This window comes from Entelurus aequoreus, linkage group LG18, assembly GCF_033978785.1.
Source record: "Entelurus aequoreus isolate RoL-2023_Sb linkage group LG18, RoL_Eaeq_v1.1, whole genome shotgun sequence".
In the NCBI taxonomy this organism is placed as follows: Eukaryota; Metazoa; Chordata; class Actinopteri; order Syngnathiformes; family Syngnathidae; genus Entelurus; species Entelurus aequoreus.
Genome location: NC_084748.1, coordinates 35,164,597 through 35,184,300, shown reverse-complemented (window position 1 = coordinate 35,184,300; position 19,704 = coordinate 35,164,597). Strand labels below are relative to the sequence as shown.

Here is a 19,704-nt window from a genome sequence, read left to right as displayed (position 1 = left end):
ACACCCCTGCAGTACTGTGGCGTGCCGTCACTAAAGGCAGGGGAGGCACGGCCTCACCTGCCATCATGGAAAGAAAAAAAAAAGAAAAAAAAAAAATTTAAATTGTTATATGTATCCAGTGATTATACTAAAGTTATTTTCCATTTAACTTCACCAGTTTTAGATTATTTTTATTTTTATTTTCACATTTGCCGTTCAAATACTGAGAAGAGACGGTGCGGTGATCAGCAGCCAGTTGAGGCAACTCTGCTGCGAAGACACACTGTGTGAGGCTCGTCTCATAACCCCGCCTCCTGGTGCCAAGCACCTCCGCCGCAGAATGCACCGCCGGACGGGAGCGCCGCGGCCACACCAACCAAAGCCCACACCCAAACCCTCCACGTGCAAGACCGAATCCACCCAAAAAAAGTCACTTAACAAGAAGCCAAAAAGTGCAAAAACAACAATGCTCGCGCTGCAGGAGCCGCGAACGACCGCAGGGACACAACATTAGGTACACCTGCACTGCAGGTTCATATGTTTGTAAATCTGACTGTGATGATGCAGTCGTGCCTCACCAGACATTAACCTCACCGCACGCCACTGCTGCAGTAACAGGTCCTACTCAGAAACATAATGTTGCATTTCTTAAGGAAAATTAATGTTTTCGAAACGCATTAGTCGGTTTTCCTTGTCATCAATTATTATCCCTTGACAACTGGGAAGGGGAGAATTAATCTTTCCGATGTGAATCATTCATATTTTCTGTTTAAAACATAATTAGGTCAGTGACATCTTAAACAAACAAATGTGTCCTTGTCATGTGTTCACATAGCCAAAGTACAATGGCACCTAGTAAAGTTATTATTCCTAAAAATGTGTTACTTTCCATATTAGTCTCGTACGACTGCACAAGGAAACTGTGTTCAAAGTCTGGTAAGACTTTGAACACAGTCTTGGATCCCCATAACTGACCATTAACTAGACTACATGACTCTCTTCTCTGCACCTCGGTCCGCTTGGCCAGTTGCACTCTCAAGATGAAGTTTGATGACGTGTTAGCAGAATTGAACGGCTTTGGGAGATTCCAGTTCAGGCTAATGCTAATGCTGGTAATTCCGCGTTCGACATTGCCTTTTAATTTCCTGCTGAATAATTTTGTCGCGTTCGTTCCTTCTCACCACTGCAATGTCAGCGCTTTTGATGATGACAGTGTTTTTAGGAATCTGTCTGCCGGGCAAAGGCTCTCTGTGAGTATTCCAGTCCAGGAGGATGGGAAGTGGAGCACTTGTCAGATGTTTGCTGAGCCTCAGTATCATCTCCTGCTCAACTCCTCTAATGTAACTGGGCTACCAACAGTATTTTGTCAGAATGGATGGGTGTATGATACTTCCATCTTCAAGTCTAATCTGGCATCAGAGGTGAGTTTCAGTTGCATGCCTTTTACAGACGCGTCACATAAATGCAGACTTCTCGAGTGACTGTCTTTATGTCACCCTGCAGTTTGATTTGGTTTGTGAGAGAAGAAGAATGAACAAAGCCACATCCACCATCTTCTTCATTGGCGTCATGTTTGGATCAGCAGTGCTCGGCACTCTATGTGACAGGTTTTCATGTTCCGTTCCACTCTACCGTCTTTTTTTATTGTGTGAATGCTCCAAAGCATTAACACATATGGTTTTCTACACCAAAATTCATCTATATAAGTCTTCTTCTTCTCAAGATTGTTCAGCCTATTCGGGAATCGCGAGCTTTCCCTTGACAAATTCCAAAAGTTCCCAGATTTCCTGGGATTCCATGTTTTCTGGGACATTTTTCCCATTCAAAATGAAATTTTTCAAACATCCACCATTTCCACCTTCAACACATTCCACCATCCTGGAAATTCAAACAGAATTTCCACCCTTTTTTCGGGCGACTACTCCTTCCACATTTTTCAACGCATTTCAACCGTTCCACCGTCAAAACAGTCCTCTTAATTAGGGCAAAAAGCGAAGTTGTTTTTTGAACTGGAAAAATTCCTGGTTTTCCCGTTATTCCAGGAATTCCGTAATACCATTTCTCAATTCAACATGTTACTACTTCAACATTTCTCGACCGATTTTGAAAAATTCTAACACCAACCATTTCAACTCATTTAGACCATTCAAGTTTATTACCATTTTCAAAAAAAATCCCGCTTTTCCTGAAATTCCCAAATTTTTGGGAAATTCCCATTGATTTCAATGGGAATTTCTGTTGAAAACATTCTTCAATGTTCCACAACTCCCACATTTTTCATCTTATTCAAACCATTACAACTTCAAAATATTCAACCTGTTCGGGAATTGTGATATTGTGAATTGTGAATTGCAGATATATATATAAAAGACTTGAGAGACTTGAAAGACTCTGCCAAATCATGCATGCTTCATTCTAGCTCAGTAGGCACTGTAAAAAAATGTTTTTATGTCTACAGTACAAAAATCAATGATGTCATTAATTATTCAAAGTTAAGTTATGGTACCCATGATTGTCACACACACACTAGGTGTGGCGAAATTATTCTCTGCATTTGACCCATCACCCTTGATCACCCCCTGGTTTGTGAGGGGAGCAGTGAGCAGCAGAGTTGGCCATGCCCGGGAATAATTTTTTTGGTGATTTAAACCCCAATTCCAACCCTTGATGCTGAGTGCCGAGCAGGGAGGTAATGGGTCCCATTTTTATAGTCTTTGGTATGACTCGGCCGGGGTTTGAACTCACAACCTACTGATCTCACGGCGGAAACTCTAACCACTTGACCTATTCAGAGCTGTAATTACCATACCTTAATTATTCCACACTGCAACTTATTTTTATAATTATTTATTTATATATATTTATATATTTGAATTGTTATTTTTGGCAAAAAAAAGCCATAAAAAATACAAAACAACAACATTCAAAATAATTAAAAAAACTTTATATCAATGGCTAGATCTGAAGTTGTTAAAAGATTTCAAGCGTTGAAAGTAAAAAATGTAATTTATTGCTGACGTTTTCATGAGCGAATCCTTTTTGGAGCAGATGAGAAAGTGTGTATACTCAATCTTAAACTAGGGGTTAAATGTGTGGTATTGAATGCTACATATAATGTTTTTAACAAATAAAGTGACTAGTGCCACTTAAAAAAAAATAAAAACCATTTAATTTGCTTTTTGCCCTCAAAGCCGTCTTGTACCCATAAACGTACTTCCTGAGATTGCAAACAAAAACAAAAAAAATTATTCTGTAATAACAATAAGAAGAATAGAATAAATATTGAGCTAATCATTTTAGTATCGTTTATATACTGATACCATACTAGGTATCGATAGTATCAACATCTGTATCGATCCTACATTGAAGCTTTAGTGGTTAGCTTTGTTAGATCGGAATCTGGGTTCAACGTGGTTAGTGGAGCTCCCTCTGGTGTTGTGGTTATGGCGGTCATTTACGTTAAGGAAGTAGTTTGACATGTACTTCGGTATCCGGGATGTGTAGCGGATTTTATAGACTAGGCTCAGTGCAAGTTGTTTTACTCTGTCCTCCAACCTGAGCCAGCCCACTTTGAAAAAGTGAGAACCGATGATTTCTCTGCTGGCCGGGTATGGCTCCGGTGCCCCTTCCTACTTTTCGCAAATTACAACTTGTAATTGGATTCTCACTTAGGGAGCGACAAGTGAAAATCCAAACACAGTCACGTTTAGCGTAAGGCTACCTATATGGGCTACTGTCAACAATCCGTTATGTGATTGGCTATCGCAACCGTCTATCCGTCAGAATTCATACAGCGCTGGCAACAAGCTAGCTGAATTCTGATTGGATAAAAGTTCTAATGTAAAAACAAGCAACACTGGAGCCTAATAAGACATGAAGAGAATATAATGAATATGTTATGGAAAGTAGATTAAAATTAACATTTATTAATCTATGATCATGATTTATGTTAGGCCAGCAGAGAAGGCCTTGCTGGCCCTAACGGCACCCCACTGCTAATGACTAACAGTATGAAGCTGAGATTTGAGTCCAAAAGTCATGTCAGTAGTTCCACATCAGTCAAGTCAGACTCTGTATTACTTTTTAAATCACGTTCAACTCCAAAATGATAGTTTTTTTTGTCTTGCAGGTATGGCAGGAAAAGTATGCTCTTGGTGTCCTATCTGATAAGCACGATCTTTGGATTTGGAAGTGCTTTGTCGACTAGTTTCAGCATGTTTGCAGTCATGCGGTTTTTTTCCGGATTTGGATTATCTGGAGTCGGCATAATATCCATCGTTCTGTGTGAGTTTTTGTTCCCTTTTTAAGATGAAATATTTGTCTATTAAGAAGGAATTTATCCAAGTGATTACAGCTAAATTGTTTTATTTCTTTCTTTCTTTAGTTTATTTCGAACATGAACACACTTACAGCATAATACATCACACAATTTCATATCATTTCACTTTACATCATGTCCGAAAAGGAGTAGGAAGAAGCAAAGCTTATTTAATCCTACCCCTTTCCCCACTTCAGAGCATTTACAAATATATACATTCATTTACTGACTTTTTTTTATAGTAAAATTACTAATACAACAGTTTTGTAATATATAATTAAGTCAGTCATTATTAACATACCGAGATGAAGAATATCTTATTTTCAATAACTTTGAAAGTATTTCTCATAATTCTTCTTCTTTGTACTTTCTAAGCACTATTAATTTGAACAACCTCTTAAACTGGATCATATCAGTACAATGTTTAACTTCTTTACTTAATCCATTCCATAATTTAATTCCACATACTGATATGCTAAAGGTTCTAAGTGTTGTACGTGCATATAAATGTTTTAAATTAGATTTTCCTCTGAGGTTATATTTCTCCTCTTTAGTTGAGAAGAATTGTTGTACATTATTTGGTAGCAGGTTATAGTTTGCTTTGTACATCATTTTAGCTGTGTGCAATTTTACCAAATCATCAAACTTTAATATTTTTGACTCAATAAATAACGTGTTTGTATGTTCTCTATATCCAACATTATGCATCAGTCTAATTGATCTTTTTTTGTAACACGGTTAACGAATATAGCGCACATTTGTAGTTATTTCCCCATATTTCTGCACAATAACTCAGATATGGTAACACTAGCGAGCAGTAGAGAATATGAAGTGATTTTTGGCCCAGGACGTATTTTGCTTTATTCATTATTGAAATGTTTTTTGCCACCTTATGTTGTATATATTTTGTAGATGAGATTTCCAGTTCATTTTATCATCTATTAATACTACCAAAAATCTGGTTTCTTTTACCCTTTCAATGTCTACTCCGTCTATTTGTATTCGTGTATGATGCTCTTTTCTACAGTTACCAAATAGCATTATTTTAGTTTTACTGAGATTCAAAGAGTCTGTTTTTGTCAAACCATTTTTTTAATTTGTTCATTTCTTCTGTTATTATTTGTTTTATCTTCTGTGTGTTCTCTCCTAAACAGAAAGCAGTTGTGTCGTCTGCAAATAAAACTAACTTTAAGTCCTTTGCAACTTTACAAATGTCGTTTATATAAAGATTAAACAAACTTGGTCCCAGTATTGATCCCTGAGGTACACCACAAGACATATCTAGCCGTGTTGACATATTTTCACCCATCTTCACATATTGCTTCTTGTTGGATAAATAGCTTCTTACCCAGTTCAAGACCAAACCTCTGATGCCATATCGTTCTAATTTTTTTATTAAAATATCATGATTAATTGTGTCAAAAGCTTTTTTTAAGTCCATGAATACTGCGGCCACACATTCTTTACCATCTATTGCATTGGTACTTTCCTCTGTTATTTTAATTAATGCTATCGATGTTGAGATATTTGCTCGGAATCCATATTGGTTCTCCCCGAGCGTCCCACTTTTGTTGATAAATATATCTAATCGGCTATTGAATAGTTTTTCCATGATTTGGGAGAATTGTGTAAGTAATGGAACTGGTCTGTAGTTAGTAAACTGGTGTATGTCTCCATTCTTATAAATTGGTACAACTTTTGCAATTTTCATTTTGTCAGGGAAATTGCCGGTTAGAAATGATACATTGCTGATGTATGTCAGAGATTTTGAAATTTCTTCAATAACCTTTTTTATCGTTACCATATCTATTCCATGACAGTCGGTTGAGGTCTTGGATTTACAATTTTTTACAATTTTGATTATTTCTTCTTTTGTCACATCCTTAAGAAACCTCAAATTGGGATTTCTGTCTATGCGTTCACTCAAGTCTTCAACTGACCCATCATCTGCATTTGGAATTCTTTGTTACAGATTTTTTCCGATATTAACAAAGTAATCATTAAAACGTTCAACTATTTGGTTCATATTGTAATTTTTTGTATTTCCAACTAGAAAGTACTGGGAGTAATTTTTCTTATCACCATTTTTAATTATGTTATTTAGGATGCCCCATGTTGCTCTCATGTTGTTTCTGTTCTTGTTTAATAATTGACGTTTTGTCAGTTAGGTGCATTGTTGACACATTTAGTCATTTTACAATTTATACGAACAAATATTAACTTGAACTTTACCAAATTCCATACTTTTACAGGCACCGACTGAGTTCCATTCATGTAAAATCAAACGGTGCCATATTTAACGGCCCGTTGCAGACGAAACCGAAAACAACAAAACGTAAAGTAAGGCTCCATTTTTCCAAAATACGCTAACTTGATGCTAATTTACATTGCCTTTGCCATGTACATGCTACTGATTAGCATTATCGATTTTGTACATGGGCAAAATAGAGGACCTCCATTGGCTCCCCTGTAAGCAGGCTTTTATTTACGTTTATTTACATGTTAGAATACATTAAAATGGGACCCATTACCTCCCTGTTTAGCACTCAGCATCAAGGGTTGGAATTGGGGGTTAAATCACTAAATAGGATTCCCGAGCGCGGCCACCGCTGCTGCTCACTGCTCCCCTCACCTCCCAGGGGTGAACAAGGGGATGGGTCAAATGCAGAGAACAAATTTCCCCACACTTAGTGTATGCGTGGGACAATCATTGGTACTTTAACTTTAACTAAAAACATTTTTTAAATCCATCCGTCGTCATATATTTCATACTGATTGTGAACGACAGGCAACATTTTTTAAAAAGTGCAGTTTACCTTTAAGTCAACAAACACTATTAACAGCTTTAATCACATTATGAAGAAAAAATATATAACTGCCAAAAAGGAAAAGTACTTAAGGTGGTGCCTTGAGGAACGCCACTTATCACAAGTTTGGCCCCAGTGTTCTATGTTTGCTAGCAAGGTTAAAAAAAGTAATGCAATGTTCTGCCAATGGGCTTTCAGTGGTCCATGTCCCTTTTCACAACAGGAGCACTCTAGTGGTTTTAGGAATTCGCTGCATAAATGTTTGTCTCCCATGTTTTGAACCTAACTCGGGGGCTGGTATGTTGTCATTCCATGGTCCGATTTAGCAACTGGGCCACCGGTTGAACAGTACTGGCCTACTATACTATAGTATACTTGCAAATGAGACTCAGAAATGTAATAGGAAAACAAAATTGTAGAGGTTGCCCTATAGTGGGTTCTTCGGACTACCACACACTGCCAGGAGAGCCCGGAATTCAGGGTATAAAACTGTTTTATTTTCATTCAATAGTGCAAAGTTTTTGCTTTCCAGCTAAAATTTTTTCTCTGAGTTCGTGTCTCTCTCTCTCTCTCTCTCTCTCTCTCTGGCTCCCACTCCAACTCTGTGTATCATTCCGGCTGCTACTAATAAAGGCGACAGGTGATTAGATAACAAGGCCTACCTGGGCCATCTACGCACCTGTTGCTGTCTTCGAGGCCGGTCCTGGCACACCCCGTTCCACGGCAGGCCCACAGGCCACGCCCCCCTCCACAAAGATATAACAAGTGGGGCAGCATAGTTGTCGTAATCAGCTCGTTTTTAAATGTTACATTAAAAATGTAGATTTTACTAACAAACAATTACCATTTATTAACACACACATATAATATAGGGAATTGGTACTGTAGCAGTTCAATTGTGTTAAGGTACCCATCCCTACTGAATATTCCCTAAAAATGCCAAACATTTTCATCGTAGGTATCGAATGGGCGGACATCAAGCATCGATCTATGGCGTGTATTCTACTAACCTTGGACTGGAGTGTGAGCACGATGCTGCTCGCTGCTGTGGCCTATTTAGTGAATGACTGGAGATACCTGACAGCCGCAGCAACCAGCCCACTCTTGTTGGCCATCTTCTCTTGGTGGTAAGCAGAATTGCTGGAAAAAAATATTTGCTATATTTCACAAAGAATCCAGGTGTACAATGGGTGAAGATGCTGATTGAAAATGCGTTCATCATATGTTAATGCTCCAACAATGTGTGTGGCAGGTGGCTTCCAGAATCTGCCAGATGGCTGACAAGCAACGGACAGGTTAACCGAGCTTACTTTTACCTGAATAAGTGCGCGAAGGTAAACCGCACAGAGCAGTTCATGGATCAACTAAAACCTGAGGTGCAAAAACACACAAAATTGTGACTACTTGGTCAAGAGTGACAACCTTTGTGTCTGTCTGTAATCAATTATTTCATGTTTGTCTTTTCAGAATTTATCCAAATTAATTGGGTCAGAAAATGAAAAGAGAACATATTCGTTGTTGGATTTAGTGAGGACTCCCAGGATAAGGAGACTGTCAATAATAAATGGCATTGTGTGGTATGTCTCGCATAACTAAGTCTTTGTCCAGTAGACATGAATGATTGATTGATTGATTGATTGATTGATTGATTGATTGATTGATTGATTGATTGATTGAAACTTTTATTAGTAGATTGCACAGTGAAGTACATATTCCGTACAATTGACCACTAATTGGTAACACCCTAATAAGTTTTTCAACTTGTTTAAGTCGGGGTTATTGATTCATGATACAGATATATACTATCAAATATATACTAACATCATAATACAGTCATCACACAAGATAATCATCAGAGTATATACATTGAATTATTTACATTATTTACATTATATACAATCCGGGGTGTGGGATATGGAGGGGGGGGGGTAGGTTTGGTTGGTATCAACACTTCAGTCATCAACAATCAGCATCAACGATTGCATCATCAGAGAAATGGATATTGAAACGGTGTAGGACTGACTTGGTAGGATATGTACAGCAAGTAGTGGACAGAGAGAGAGATCAGAAAGTATAAGAAAAAGTGTCTACTTTAGTGCATTAGTGATGTGCAGATCGATACTGAAATATCAATACTGCCGATACCAGATCTTTTTGCTTTAATATCAATTCTCAAATCAAAACATCGATACTTTTGATACTTTATTTTTGATACTTCATTGTCCAAACTTTTTCAAACAAGGGCCGCATAGTGAAAATTCTATGTATACAAAGTATACATGATATTTTTTTTATTTAAAAAAATGCTAAAAACAGATATTATGTGTGCTTTAAATTATGTGGCCAAGCATATTATTATTATTTGTTAAAACATTTCAGCCTTTTCCCATTACATACCATTTTTGGTTCTTTTTTCATACATTTTTACTGTTGTTTTTCCCATGTAAAAATAGATTAAAAATAATACTATTACACTATGATTGTGTAACTGTATAAACAAGTGTGTTAAAAATTCTGCCTATTAATGTTCATTTACATATTCAATGTTTTTTATTGTAATTTTTCAAATGACTTAAATCATATTTTAATTAACTAACAAAAATGTGTTTATTTTTAGGTATATTTTATTTTTATTTTGAGAGCTTTTAATATTTTAGACACCAATGACTTGGTGTGGTTTCACTACATTAGATCGTCTTGAAATAAAGTCGTTTGTTGCATTTAATACAACTAAATTATACCTCATTCTTATCAGTATAAGACAAAAATGTATTTTCAAAATATTTAGTTTAATCTCCAAACGTAAAAAGTCAAAGGTGTGGCGGTTGCTTTAAGGACATAATTCACCACACCTGTTTACTTGACTTTGTCGTCATTATTCGCTGTCATCGTTCTATTGTGCACATAACAATGTTGTTCTTGTTTAGCATTCATATACAGTATGCAATTAAGTGTGAGTAATTCAGTGCGGCTCCTTTAAGTGACCGTCAGGAGATTTACCCAAAGGTGGGGGTTTGTTGTGACCGCCTTTTTGAGTCTCTTTGATGTAAGCATTCATTCAGTCTCGTCTTTGGTGGAATAAACGGCCCACACGTTTTTGTGTGTCAAGATACTTCAAGTTGTCTTGTTTTACCGTTACAAGCGCAACAAAGGGAACATAAAATATTCATATGAAATATTTAAAGGCCTACTGAAATGACATTTTTTTATTTAAACGGGGATAGCAGATCCATTCTATGTGTCATACTTGATCATTTCGCGATATTGCCATATTTTTGCTGAAAGGATTTAGTAGAGAACAACGACAATAAAGTTCGCAGCTTTTGGTCTCTGATTAAAAAAAAGCCTTGCCCCTAACGGAAGTAGCGTGACGTCACAGGAGGAAGGGCTGCTCACATTTTCCCATTGTTTTCAATGCAGCGAGAGAGATTCGGACCGAGAAAGCGACGATTACCCCATTAATTTGAGCGAGGATGAAAGATTCGTGGATGAGGAACGTGAGAGTGAAGGACTAGCGTGCAGTGCAGGACGTATCTTTTTTTCGCTCTGACCGTAACTTAGGTACAAGGGTTCATTGGATTCCACACTCTCTCCTTTTTCTATTGTGGATCACGGATTTGTATTTTAAACCACCTCGGATACTATATCCTCTTGAAAATGAGAGTCGAGAATGCGAAATGGACATTCACAGTGACTTTTATCTCCACGACAATACATCGGTGAAGCTCTTTAGCTACGGAGCTAACGTGATAGCATCGGGCTTAAATGCAGATAGAAACAAAATAAATAAACCCCTGACTGGAAGGATAGACAGAAAATCAACAATACTATTAAACCATGGACATGTAACTACACGGTTAATGCTTTCCAGGCTGGCGAAGCTTAACAATGCTGTTGCTAACGACGCCATTGAAGCTAACTTAGCAACGGGACCTCACAGAGCTATGCCAAAAACATTAGCTATCCACCTACGCCAGCCAGCCCTCATCTGCTCATCAACACCCGTGCTCACCTGCGTTCCAGCGATCGACGGAGCGACGAAAGACTTCACCCGATCATAGATGCGGTCGGCGGCCCGGAGACGGAGGAAGTCAAGGTGAGGTCGGCGGCTAGCGCGTCTGCTATCCATCTCAAAGTCCTCCTGGTTGTGTTGCTGTAGTCCGCCGCTAATGCACCGATCCCACCTACAACTTTCTTCTTTGCAGTCTTCATTGTTCATTTAAACAAATTGCAAAAGATTCACCAACACAGATGTCCAGAATACTGTGGAATTTTGAGATGAAAACAGAGCTTTTTGTATTGGATTCAATGGGCTCCGAATACTTCCGTTTCAACGATTGACGTCACGCGCATACGTCATCATACATAGACGTTTTCAACTGGAAGTTTAGCGGGAAATTTAAAATTGCACTTTATAAGTTAACCCGGCCGTATTGGCATGTGTTGCAATGTTAAGATTTCATCATTGATATATAAACTATCAGACTGCGTGGTCGGTAGTAGTGGGTTTCAGTAGGCCTTTAAATGGAATGTAAAAATGGGTCCCACTCCACAAGTTGAGAACCAATGTTTGAAGGCACATTTTTTCTAAATATAAATGCAAAATGTTGAATTATATTGAATGATTTTTGGGGCCTTCTACTTTAGGAATTCTACTGCGATACATTTATAATACACACCTTGACGCTTGCTAAACATGTGTTTATAGGTTTGGCGTGGCCTGCAGTTACTACGGAATCGGCCTAAATGTGTCTGGATTTGGCGTCAACATTTACCTCACACAGTTGATCTATGGCGTCTCTGAAATTCCCGCCAAAGTGTTCATCCTTTTGTTTTTGGACAAACTTGGGCGGAAGTTGAGTCAGTCCAGTGGACTTGTTCTGACTGGACTTTGTGTGTTCTCTAACATTCTCATCCCAGCGGGTGAGTGGTCAAGGGTGTATTTCGACGGGAAAGGATAAAGTTACATTTTAAACCTTCATTTTTTATTTTTTTTTTCATTTCAGATCATGGAACATTCCGAACAGCAGTGGCAGCATTGGGCAAGATGTTTTCGGAATCAGCTTTTACAGTTTTATATTTGTTCACAACAGAACTCTATCCTACAGTACTGAGGTCAGTAGAACGTCATGTGATGTCATGTCAAATGATTAGAAATTTGAATTACATTATTTTTAAATTATCATTTGCATATGCGTGATATATGCCCATTTTCAGTGTAAACCAGGGATGTCCAAAGTGCGGCCCACAGGTCATTTTTTAATGGCCCTTTGGCCCATTTTAAAATACGATTAAAAAAATTAAAAACATCAAAAGTGGTATGAAAAACCAAACAGGTGAAATGTAACAAGAAAATGTTGCAATGTTTACTCTAATAACACAAAGCTGCCATGCAGGCTGTTTCTTTCTTTAAAAAATAATAATGAATCAAAATCGATGTTATTGTGAATTATTGACCTATCCAAGGCTCCAATTACGTCACATTAAATATTGTACTTTGAGATATTTTTTTGGGAAAATGTTGCATATTTTGTGTTTGCCATATAAAAAATTTAGCTTTTTTTTTTTTTTTTTAAAAGAAGAGCCTAAAACGGACAAACAAAAAACATAAACAACAATACAACGTATAATTGACGGATAGATCTGAAGTTGATCTCGAGATTATTGTGTTAAAAGTAAACAGTAAAAAAAATGTATAATTTATTTTTTAACATTTTAATGAGTAGGACCCTTTTGGTTCCTCAATAATTTTTGTGTGATTTGTTTTTAAGTGTCATTGCTCAAAAAATAATAATGAGTTAAAATCAATGGTGTTATGAGTTATTGACCTTTTTAAGGCTCCAATTATTATATAATCTGAAATATTCCTCTTAAAAATTTTATTGGGTGAAAATATTGCATATTTTGTGTTTTTTCCATAAAAAAACAGGGTTTTCTTTGACAAAAAGAGCATACGACTTAAATCTTTAAAAACGTTATATTGACAGATAGACCTAATTTTGATCTAGAGATAATAATACTGAATGACACATTTTAAATATTTTTTGGACCAAAACCCTCTGGGGTCCCCGGGATCAAGCCTGAGTGGAGGCCTTAATGTATATTTTTTATACATATATTGTATTGGTTTTTAAAATAAAAAAATTTCAAAATGGCCCCCGCTTGCTTTGATTTTTCAGTGTGCGGCCCTCAGTGGAAAAAGTTTGGACACCCCCGGTGTAAACAGATAAATTGAGCTGCAGAATTTGCTAACCGTTGGATCATTGCTATACTACGTGTGTTTTGGAACACCTTGTTGTTGCGTATCTGTAATGTTTGGACTCTAAGGGCTTGATCTACTAAAGGTTTGTGTGTACTAAAACACATGCAAACTTGATAGCACACTCAAAGCTGATGTACTAAACCTGTGCACAGAGAATTGCCTCTCTTACATGTGCAAAATAGTGAGTGCAATCCATTTAGCGTGCCTGTCTTCATGACTGTTGTTATGGTTATTGGGGTTATGGTTTAAGTTTGTATGCATAACGTGCTGATTATTTGAACATCCACAATACCGAGATTAGGACATCTAAATATAATAATTTAGCGCTCGCAGGGTGATTTATCAAGACTGAAACTGTTTTGCGACCGCAGATTTGCATGACTATTTAGCACATCTGGAAAGTTTGTGCAAAATGGTACAGTTACACACAACTGGCCTGCCATACCATTTTATCAATCAAATTTCAATCAAAGTTTATTTATATAGCCCAGGGGTGTCCAAACTTTTTCCAGCAAGGGCCGCATACAGAAAAGTTGAAGGCTCTCGGGGCCACTTTGTACTTTTTTTTGTACATTCAAGACCCGAAAACCTCTTACATGCCAGTTATTATTTTAATTTTTTATTTTGCATGATTTCCTGTCCAGCGCTCTTATTTTTTGTTCCACGTCCTTTTTCACGACCTCAACGTTGTACCTTTCCATTTGTGCACCTGCCTTTCTGTGGTAAAGAAGACTTGTTTACTGCACTTGCCTGTCGTCTCTGCATCCCGGAGTGCCTAACGTAACAAAAACTAATAAAATGTAGTTGAATCAATTATTCTTATTACTATTCTTTATCAATATTAGTATGATTATTACATTATAAGGCTTAACGGGGCGGTATAGCTCGGTTGGTAGAGCGGCCGTGCCAGCAACTTGAGGGTTGCAGGTTCGATCCCCGCTTCCGCCATCCTAGTCACTGCCGTTGTGTCCTTGGGCAAGACACTTTACCCACCTGCTCCCAGTGCCACCCACACTGGTTTGAATGTAACTTAGATATTGGGTTTCACTATGTAAAGCGCTTTGAGTCACTTGAGAAAAAGCGCTATATAAATGTAATTCACTTCACTTCACTAACACACTCAAAATCTTACCATTACCATTGTTTTCTGCACTTGCCTGCCGTCCCTGCATCCCGGAGTGCATACATAAAACGAAACTTAACAAAAAACTAGTACAATGTAGTTCAATCAATTATTCATCTTATAATTAGTCTTTATCAATACTTATTATTATTAATATTTTGCTTTCGCAAACTCAAAATCTTACCATATCTTGCAAGCAATGTGTACATATGTTCATCAAACACCATGTAAAAGACGCACAGGTCAACAGCAATTTTGGTTTTCAGGTCCCATTTTGGGGGAATTTGGTCTGGTTCCATTTTTCCTAGGCACAAATTGTATTTTGTCGGTGTCGCGGGCCAATTAAAAACAAGCTACGGGCCGCAAATGGCCTCCGGGCCACACTTTGGGCACCCCTGATATAGCCCTTAAGCACATGTGTCTCAAAGGGCTGCACAAGCCACAACAACATCCTCGGTTCAGATGAGGCAAGAAAAAACTCAACTCAATGGGCACAATGAGAAACCTTGCATGGAAGAGACCACAGACGTGGGGATATGGCACACAAAAGCTTGGAAATCAGGTGTGTCAATAATGCACTTTATCGTTCCGCCAAATGTTTTCGTTCTTTACATTATGACGGAAAAATTGCGAGAGCTGCATGCAATTTCAAGTTTTTTCAATATTTTCTGATCATGCAACAAACATTAAAAAACATTATTTGTTAAAATAGAAGTAAATGCTTAAAAATCTGCTTGTCACCCCGACTTGTGATTTCAAAGCAAAATATCCATCAATTGTTACTTTAAAAAATAATGATAATCAAGTGCATAGGTAATTGTGTAATATCATAATGCAATTGTACATAGATATTTATATATATTTACAGCCAGACATAACTGTGGTGTGGGCCTAACTGAGGGGGTCTGCTAGCGTTTTTTAATGTGTTCATATTTTCATTAAGGAGATATATTGTAACATTTTTGCCATATGCATTTTCTTTTATCCAGATCATTCTCAACTCATCGAAACACCGGCGCCTACCAGAGCGCACCTTTGGCGCGCTAAAATTAGGTTCTATTGCGTCGATCGCACTGCTATATCACCCTGAAATGGTTGTTCACATTATATTTGTGTGCTGCATATTTGTCAGGTTCAAACACTGATGACATCTATCAATCAGACAAGAAGCAAGGAATCATGCAGAGACAGAGTTCAATTTAGCTCATGAGGAGACACGTGTTTTGGGCTGTATTCTAGTTACAGATCCAAACTACGTTCTAAAAGTGCAGCCCGCGTGCTTCCTCTATTTATTTGGAAGGTCCCTGTTACATCACTGAAGCTGTCGCTGAGGGAAGGGGGTAATCTCGACAACTCCAGTTAGACACAATATATGATTATAGAATAAATGAAAATTAGTTGACGCTGGTGATATTTCCTTGTCTCTGCTCTGTCTGCGTCACGGCGGTGTTCGGCCTTGGCAGTCAGCAGGCCGAGTCTGGACACAACACTGATAGAGACGGCTGGCAAGCTTTTGGATTGCCAGCTTTGCACACATACAAAAATCTAATTTGAGCACAATAGCTAATAACTATAGCAACGGAATTTAAGCATACTAAAGTTGTGTGATAACTTTACACATAATTATTCTAACAATATTCCACAACATAACGAAACCGCACCGTTGGAAAATATGTCATGTATGTGGAGGATAATGAGTGTCTCCATGGTGAAAAAAACGTGTTTAAATAGGGCGGCCTGCACCACTTTTGCGATTGTTAGCCATTGTACACGCAGTCTTCGTAGATCATCCACAATACGGCCACTAACAGTACTCGCAATTTTTTACCCTTTGCACGCTGTGAAAGTCTCTGTGTGGGTTCTCCTTGGACCGACAGAATCTGTGGAAACCGAAGTCCAAGTTCAAATAAGTTTTAGTTTTTTGGCTTATAATGGGCAATGTTCTGGTCTATTGCTCGCGGCCTCCTGCTCGCTCATGTGTGTCTGCTCCTCTCTCCCCCTCATGGCCTCGGACGCTGCTAATAAAGGAGACAGGTGATTAGATAACCAGCCCCAGCTGGGCAATCTACTCACCTGTCAGCTGGGCTTCGAAGCTGGGCCATACACACTCCCTTCCCGCAGGAGGCGCGCCGACCACGCCCCCCTCCACACACGCTATTTAGCGGTAGTGATAACTTTTTGTTGACTTTTCCTGTTCCAGCTTCATAAAACACCGTGTTGTGGACATTCCTTTGGCAAGTTTCCACGAGGCGCCTGCCGTGCTTACTAGTTATGGAGCTTGCTTATCCGTTATGCTTTCTCAGCGCCATAACAAAGGCGTTGCTTGTCATGGTGCGCATGCATATTAACGCCATTCTGAAATTGAACGTGGTTAAACAAATAAATTAGTTACTGCATTTTTTTCTCAAGCAGTTTTTCTGCAGCCCTAAATAAATCATACTGTACATTCTCCAGAGAGCATAAGAGTTCACATATTAGGGCTATGAATCTTTAAGCATCATTCCATTCGATTTTTGGGGGTAACAATTGGATTCAGAATCGATTATTGATTCCAAAAGATTCTCGATTCAAAATCAATATTTTTTTAATAATACCGCGTGCCAGTTCAATGATTAACTACATTCCTCATAAAATAGGCAAACAGTTCTGATAATGTTTTATATTATTTAAAAGAAAACTGATTTTATTTAATACAATTCTACCCAAACAATTAATAAGGTAAATCTGTACAGCAGGTATGGTTATCTACATCAACAATATGATTTGCCTGAGTGGTTGGACAAGAAAAATAAAAAATAAAAAAAGTATTTAATTTTTTTGCAATTTTTGTTTTTCATTGTTACAAATTAGGTCCGCGATTAATTCAAAAATCAATTTTTTTGACACCCCTACCATTTATGTAATGTAAATAATTATTCTCTACAATTGGTAGATTCTTAGACATGTTTTTGTGCTAACGCAGGCAAAATGGTTTTGGCTTCTGTTCCTTCCTCGCCCGTTTGGGTGTGGCATTGTCCCCCCTGGTGAGCCTTCTTGAGGAGGTGTGGGTTTCTCTACCAGGCGGTGTCTTTTCCCTGATGGCTTTCACTTCCGGGTTGTTGACATTACTTCTTTGGGAGACAAACAACACTCGTCTACCGGAGACTATTGAAGATGTGGAACAGACAAGGTAATTGTATCAGGATTACGCATGATTAGGGCTGCAACTAACAATTATTTTGATAGTTGATTAGTCAACGATTATCTTAATGATTAGTCGACTAATCAGATAATAAAGCATACACATATTTAATGGCTGTAATTTTTTCGTCAACTTCTAAATGCAGCTTTGGTTATTTGAGGCATGTGCTTACGAACAACAGAGATGACTAATTCATTCATAAATAATTATTTACACTGTAATTGTTATAAAAATTTCAATGTTGGCCATTTTAAATGAAAGGAAAGGCAAAGTGCTAAAATTAAACAACAATTAACCTTATTTATGTATATAAAAACAGTTAAAATAGCAGCAATGAAAACAAACAGGCGTTGTTTTTGCGAGTGACCCACTTCCGCTCGGAAAAAACACGAGTGATGACGTCACGACTATTGTTGACAAATATAATTGTCGGCGACAAATTTTATTGTTGACTAATCATTGCAGCCCTACACATGATTAGTATGTTTAGATTTACAAATGACAATAGCCTTTATGTTCCAGAAGATCACACTGCAAAATTGACGAGAACACTCCTCCCTAATTTTGCAGTTGCAAAAGTCCTATTATACTCCTCATCAAACTACTGTAAAATGTTCCCTTTAAAAACGGGTATATCGCACAACAAAATGTTGATCTGCCTGGTTTTTATTGTGTGATTCAATAAATATTACGAAAATCTGATGGATCTGGTTATTACTTCCTACCGATAAATCGCATGTGGCCATGACAACCCTGAAATTTACTGTAAATCCATAAAACCATTACAACTCTCTATGGGTGAAAATAACATTCGTAGCTCCCTTTTTATAAAGATTAGAAAAATACTCAATGACCTTTAGCCATTAGGTTGATAAGGTAATAATCTTGATCATAAGGTTCCGACTTTGTAGTAGCAGTTCGTCAAAACATAAAAAAGTTTACAAATCAAACTTTTCACTAAAAGAAAATTTGGTAACACTTTAGTATGGGGAACACATATTCACCATTAATTAGTTGCTTAATAACATGCAAATTAGTAACATATTAGCTCTTAATTAGTCATTATTAAGTACTTATTAATGCCTTTTTCTGCATGGCATTATTATACAATAAGTAAGCCCTTAACTAAGAGTTAACTAACCCTAACCCTTATTGCTTATTAGTAACCCTAAGCCCAACGCTAAGCCCAACACTAACCCTAACCCTAACCCAAACCCTAAACCTAACCCTTATATGTTCCCCTAGTGTCCAAATAACTCTAAATTAAATCTTAGTTACTTTAATAAGCAACTAATTAATGGTGAATATTTTCCCCATACTAAAGTGTTACCGAAAATTTTAGTCCCACTGATGCACCATGGGTTGTAATGTACATGTTTAGGAAAACAATGTCCAAAACAATATTCAATTGAAACGAAACGCGGTTGAATTCAATTTTTCTCAACCAATTGTTGGGCTGTGCGTTACGGTACAGCGGGAGAAGGAGATGGCACAGAGGCAGGGACGTCGTTTTAGCTCTAGGCGTATTTATTATAACAAAGGAATGAGGCGTTTAATTAATCAAAATATGTGTGGTGAGACTATGTGAAGTGATTGTATGAGGAGTTGTTGAAGGTGCGTGTTGAGCGAGGTGCGGAAGGTCAGGGAGGGCAAGGCAAGCTCGGAGGTCCAGGGACAGGCAGGAGGTCAGGGGCAGGAGCGAGTCATCAAGGTCCGTGTCCAGGCGAGAGGTCGAGATCCAGGAAGACAGCCGGGGAACCAGAGGGAATTCGGGGAGACGAGACACACAGCTCGAAACCAGGAAACGCAGGATGGCAACTGCTGGATGGCGACACGGGACACAAGACGATGAGCACAGAGGAGGAGAAACACAGAGTGAGCAAATGCACATAGAGCTAGAGACGTGTAGGCTTACTGTACAGGAACAGGTAGCTATGTTCTGGCGCTGGAACGCAGGTTGCGCTGGCTTAAGAAGCGTGGCGCCTCATCAGCGTCAGGTGTGCAGATTGCAGATTTGGAACCGCTGCGCTGGAG

General features: G+C 38.1%; 1 protein-coding gene across 1 annotated transcript; it reads left to right on the top strand.

Moving 5' to 3' along the window:
• Positions 1-1,019: 1,019 nt before the first annotated feature.
• LOC133633588 (solute carrier family 22 member 7-like) lies at positions 1,020-18,294 on the top strand. The gene is made up of 10 exons (XM_062026158.1): positions 1,020-1,400; positions 1,483-1,586; positions 4,109-4,263; positions 8,063-8,231; positions 8,357-8,480; positions 8,572-8,681; positions 11,813-12,027; positions 12,111-12,219; positions 17,452-17,658; positions 18,193-18,294. Exons 1-10 carry the CDS (start codon positions 1,020-1,022, stop codon positions 18,230-18,232), a joined length of 1,614 nt encoding a protein of 537 aa, XP_061882142.1. The 3' UTR covers positions 18,233-18,294.
• The last annotated feature ends 1,410 nt before the right edge of the window (positions 18,295-19,704 follow it).

Excerpts from the sequence above, each read along its gene's own strand:
- LOC133633588 (XM_062026158.1), top strand. The coding sequence starts at position 1,020 with ATGAAGTTTGATGACGTGTTAGCAGAATTGAACGGCTTTGGGAGATTC. Across the intron at positions 1,401-1,482 it reads AGTCTAATCTGGCATCAGAG|TTTGATTTGGTTTGTGAGAG; the intron begins GTGAGTTTCAGT and ends GTCACCCTGCAG. Across the intron at positions 8,682-11,812 it reads ATAATAAATGGCATTGTGTG|GTTTGGCGTGGCCTGCAGTT; the intron begins GTATGTCTCGCA and ends ATGTGTTTATAG.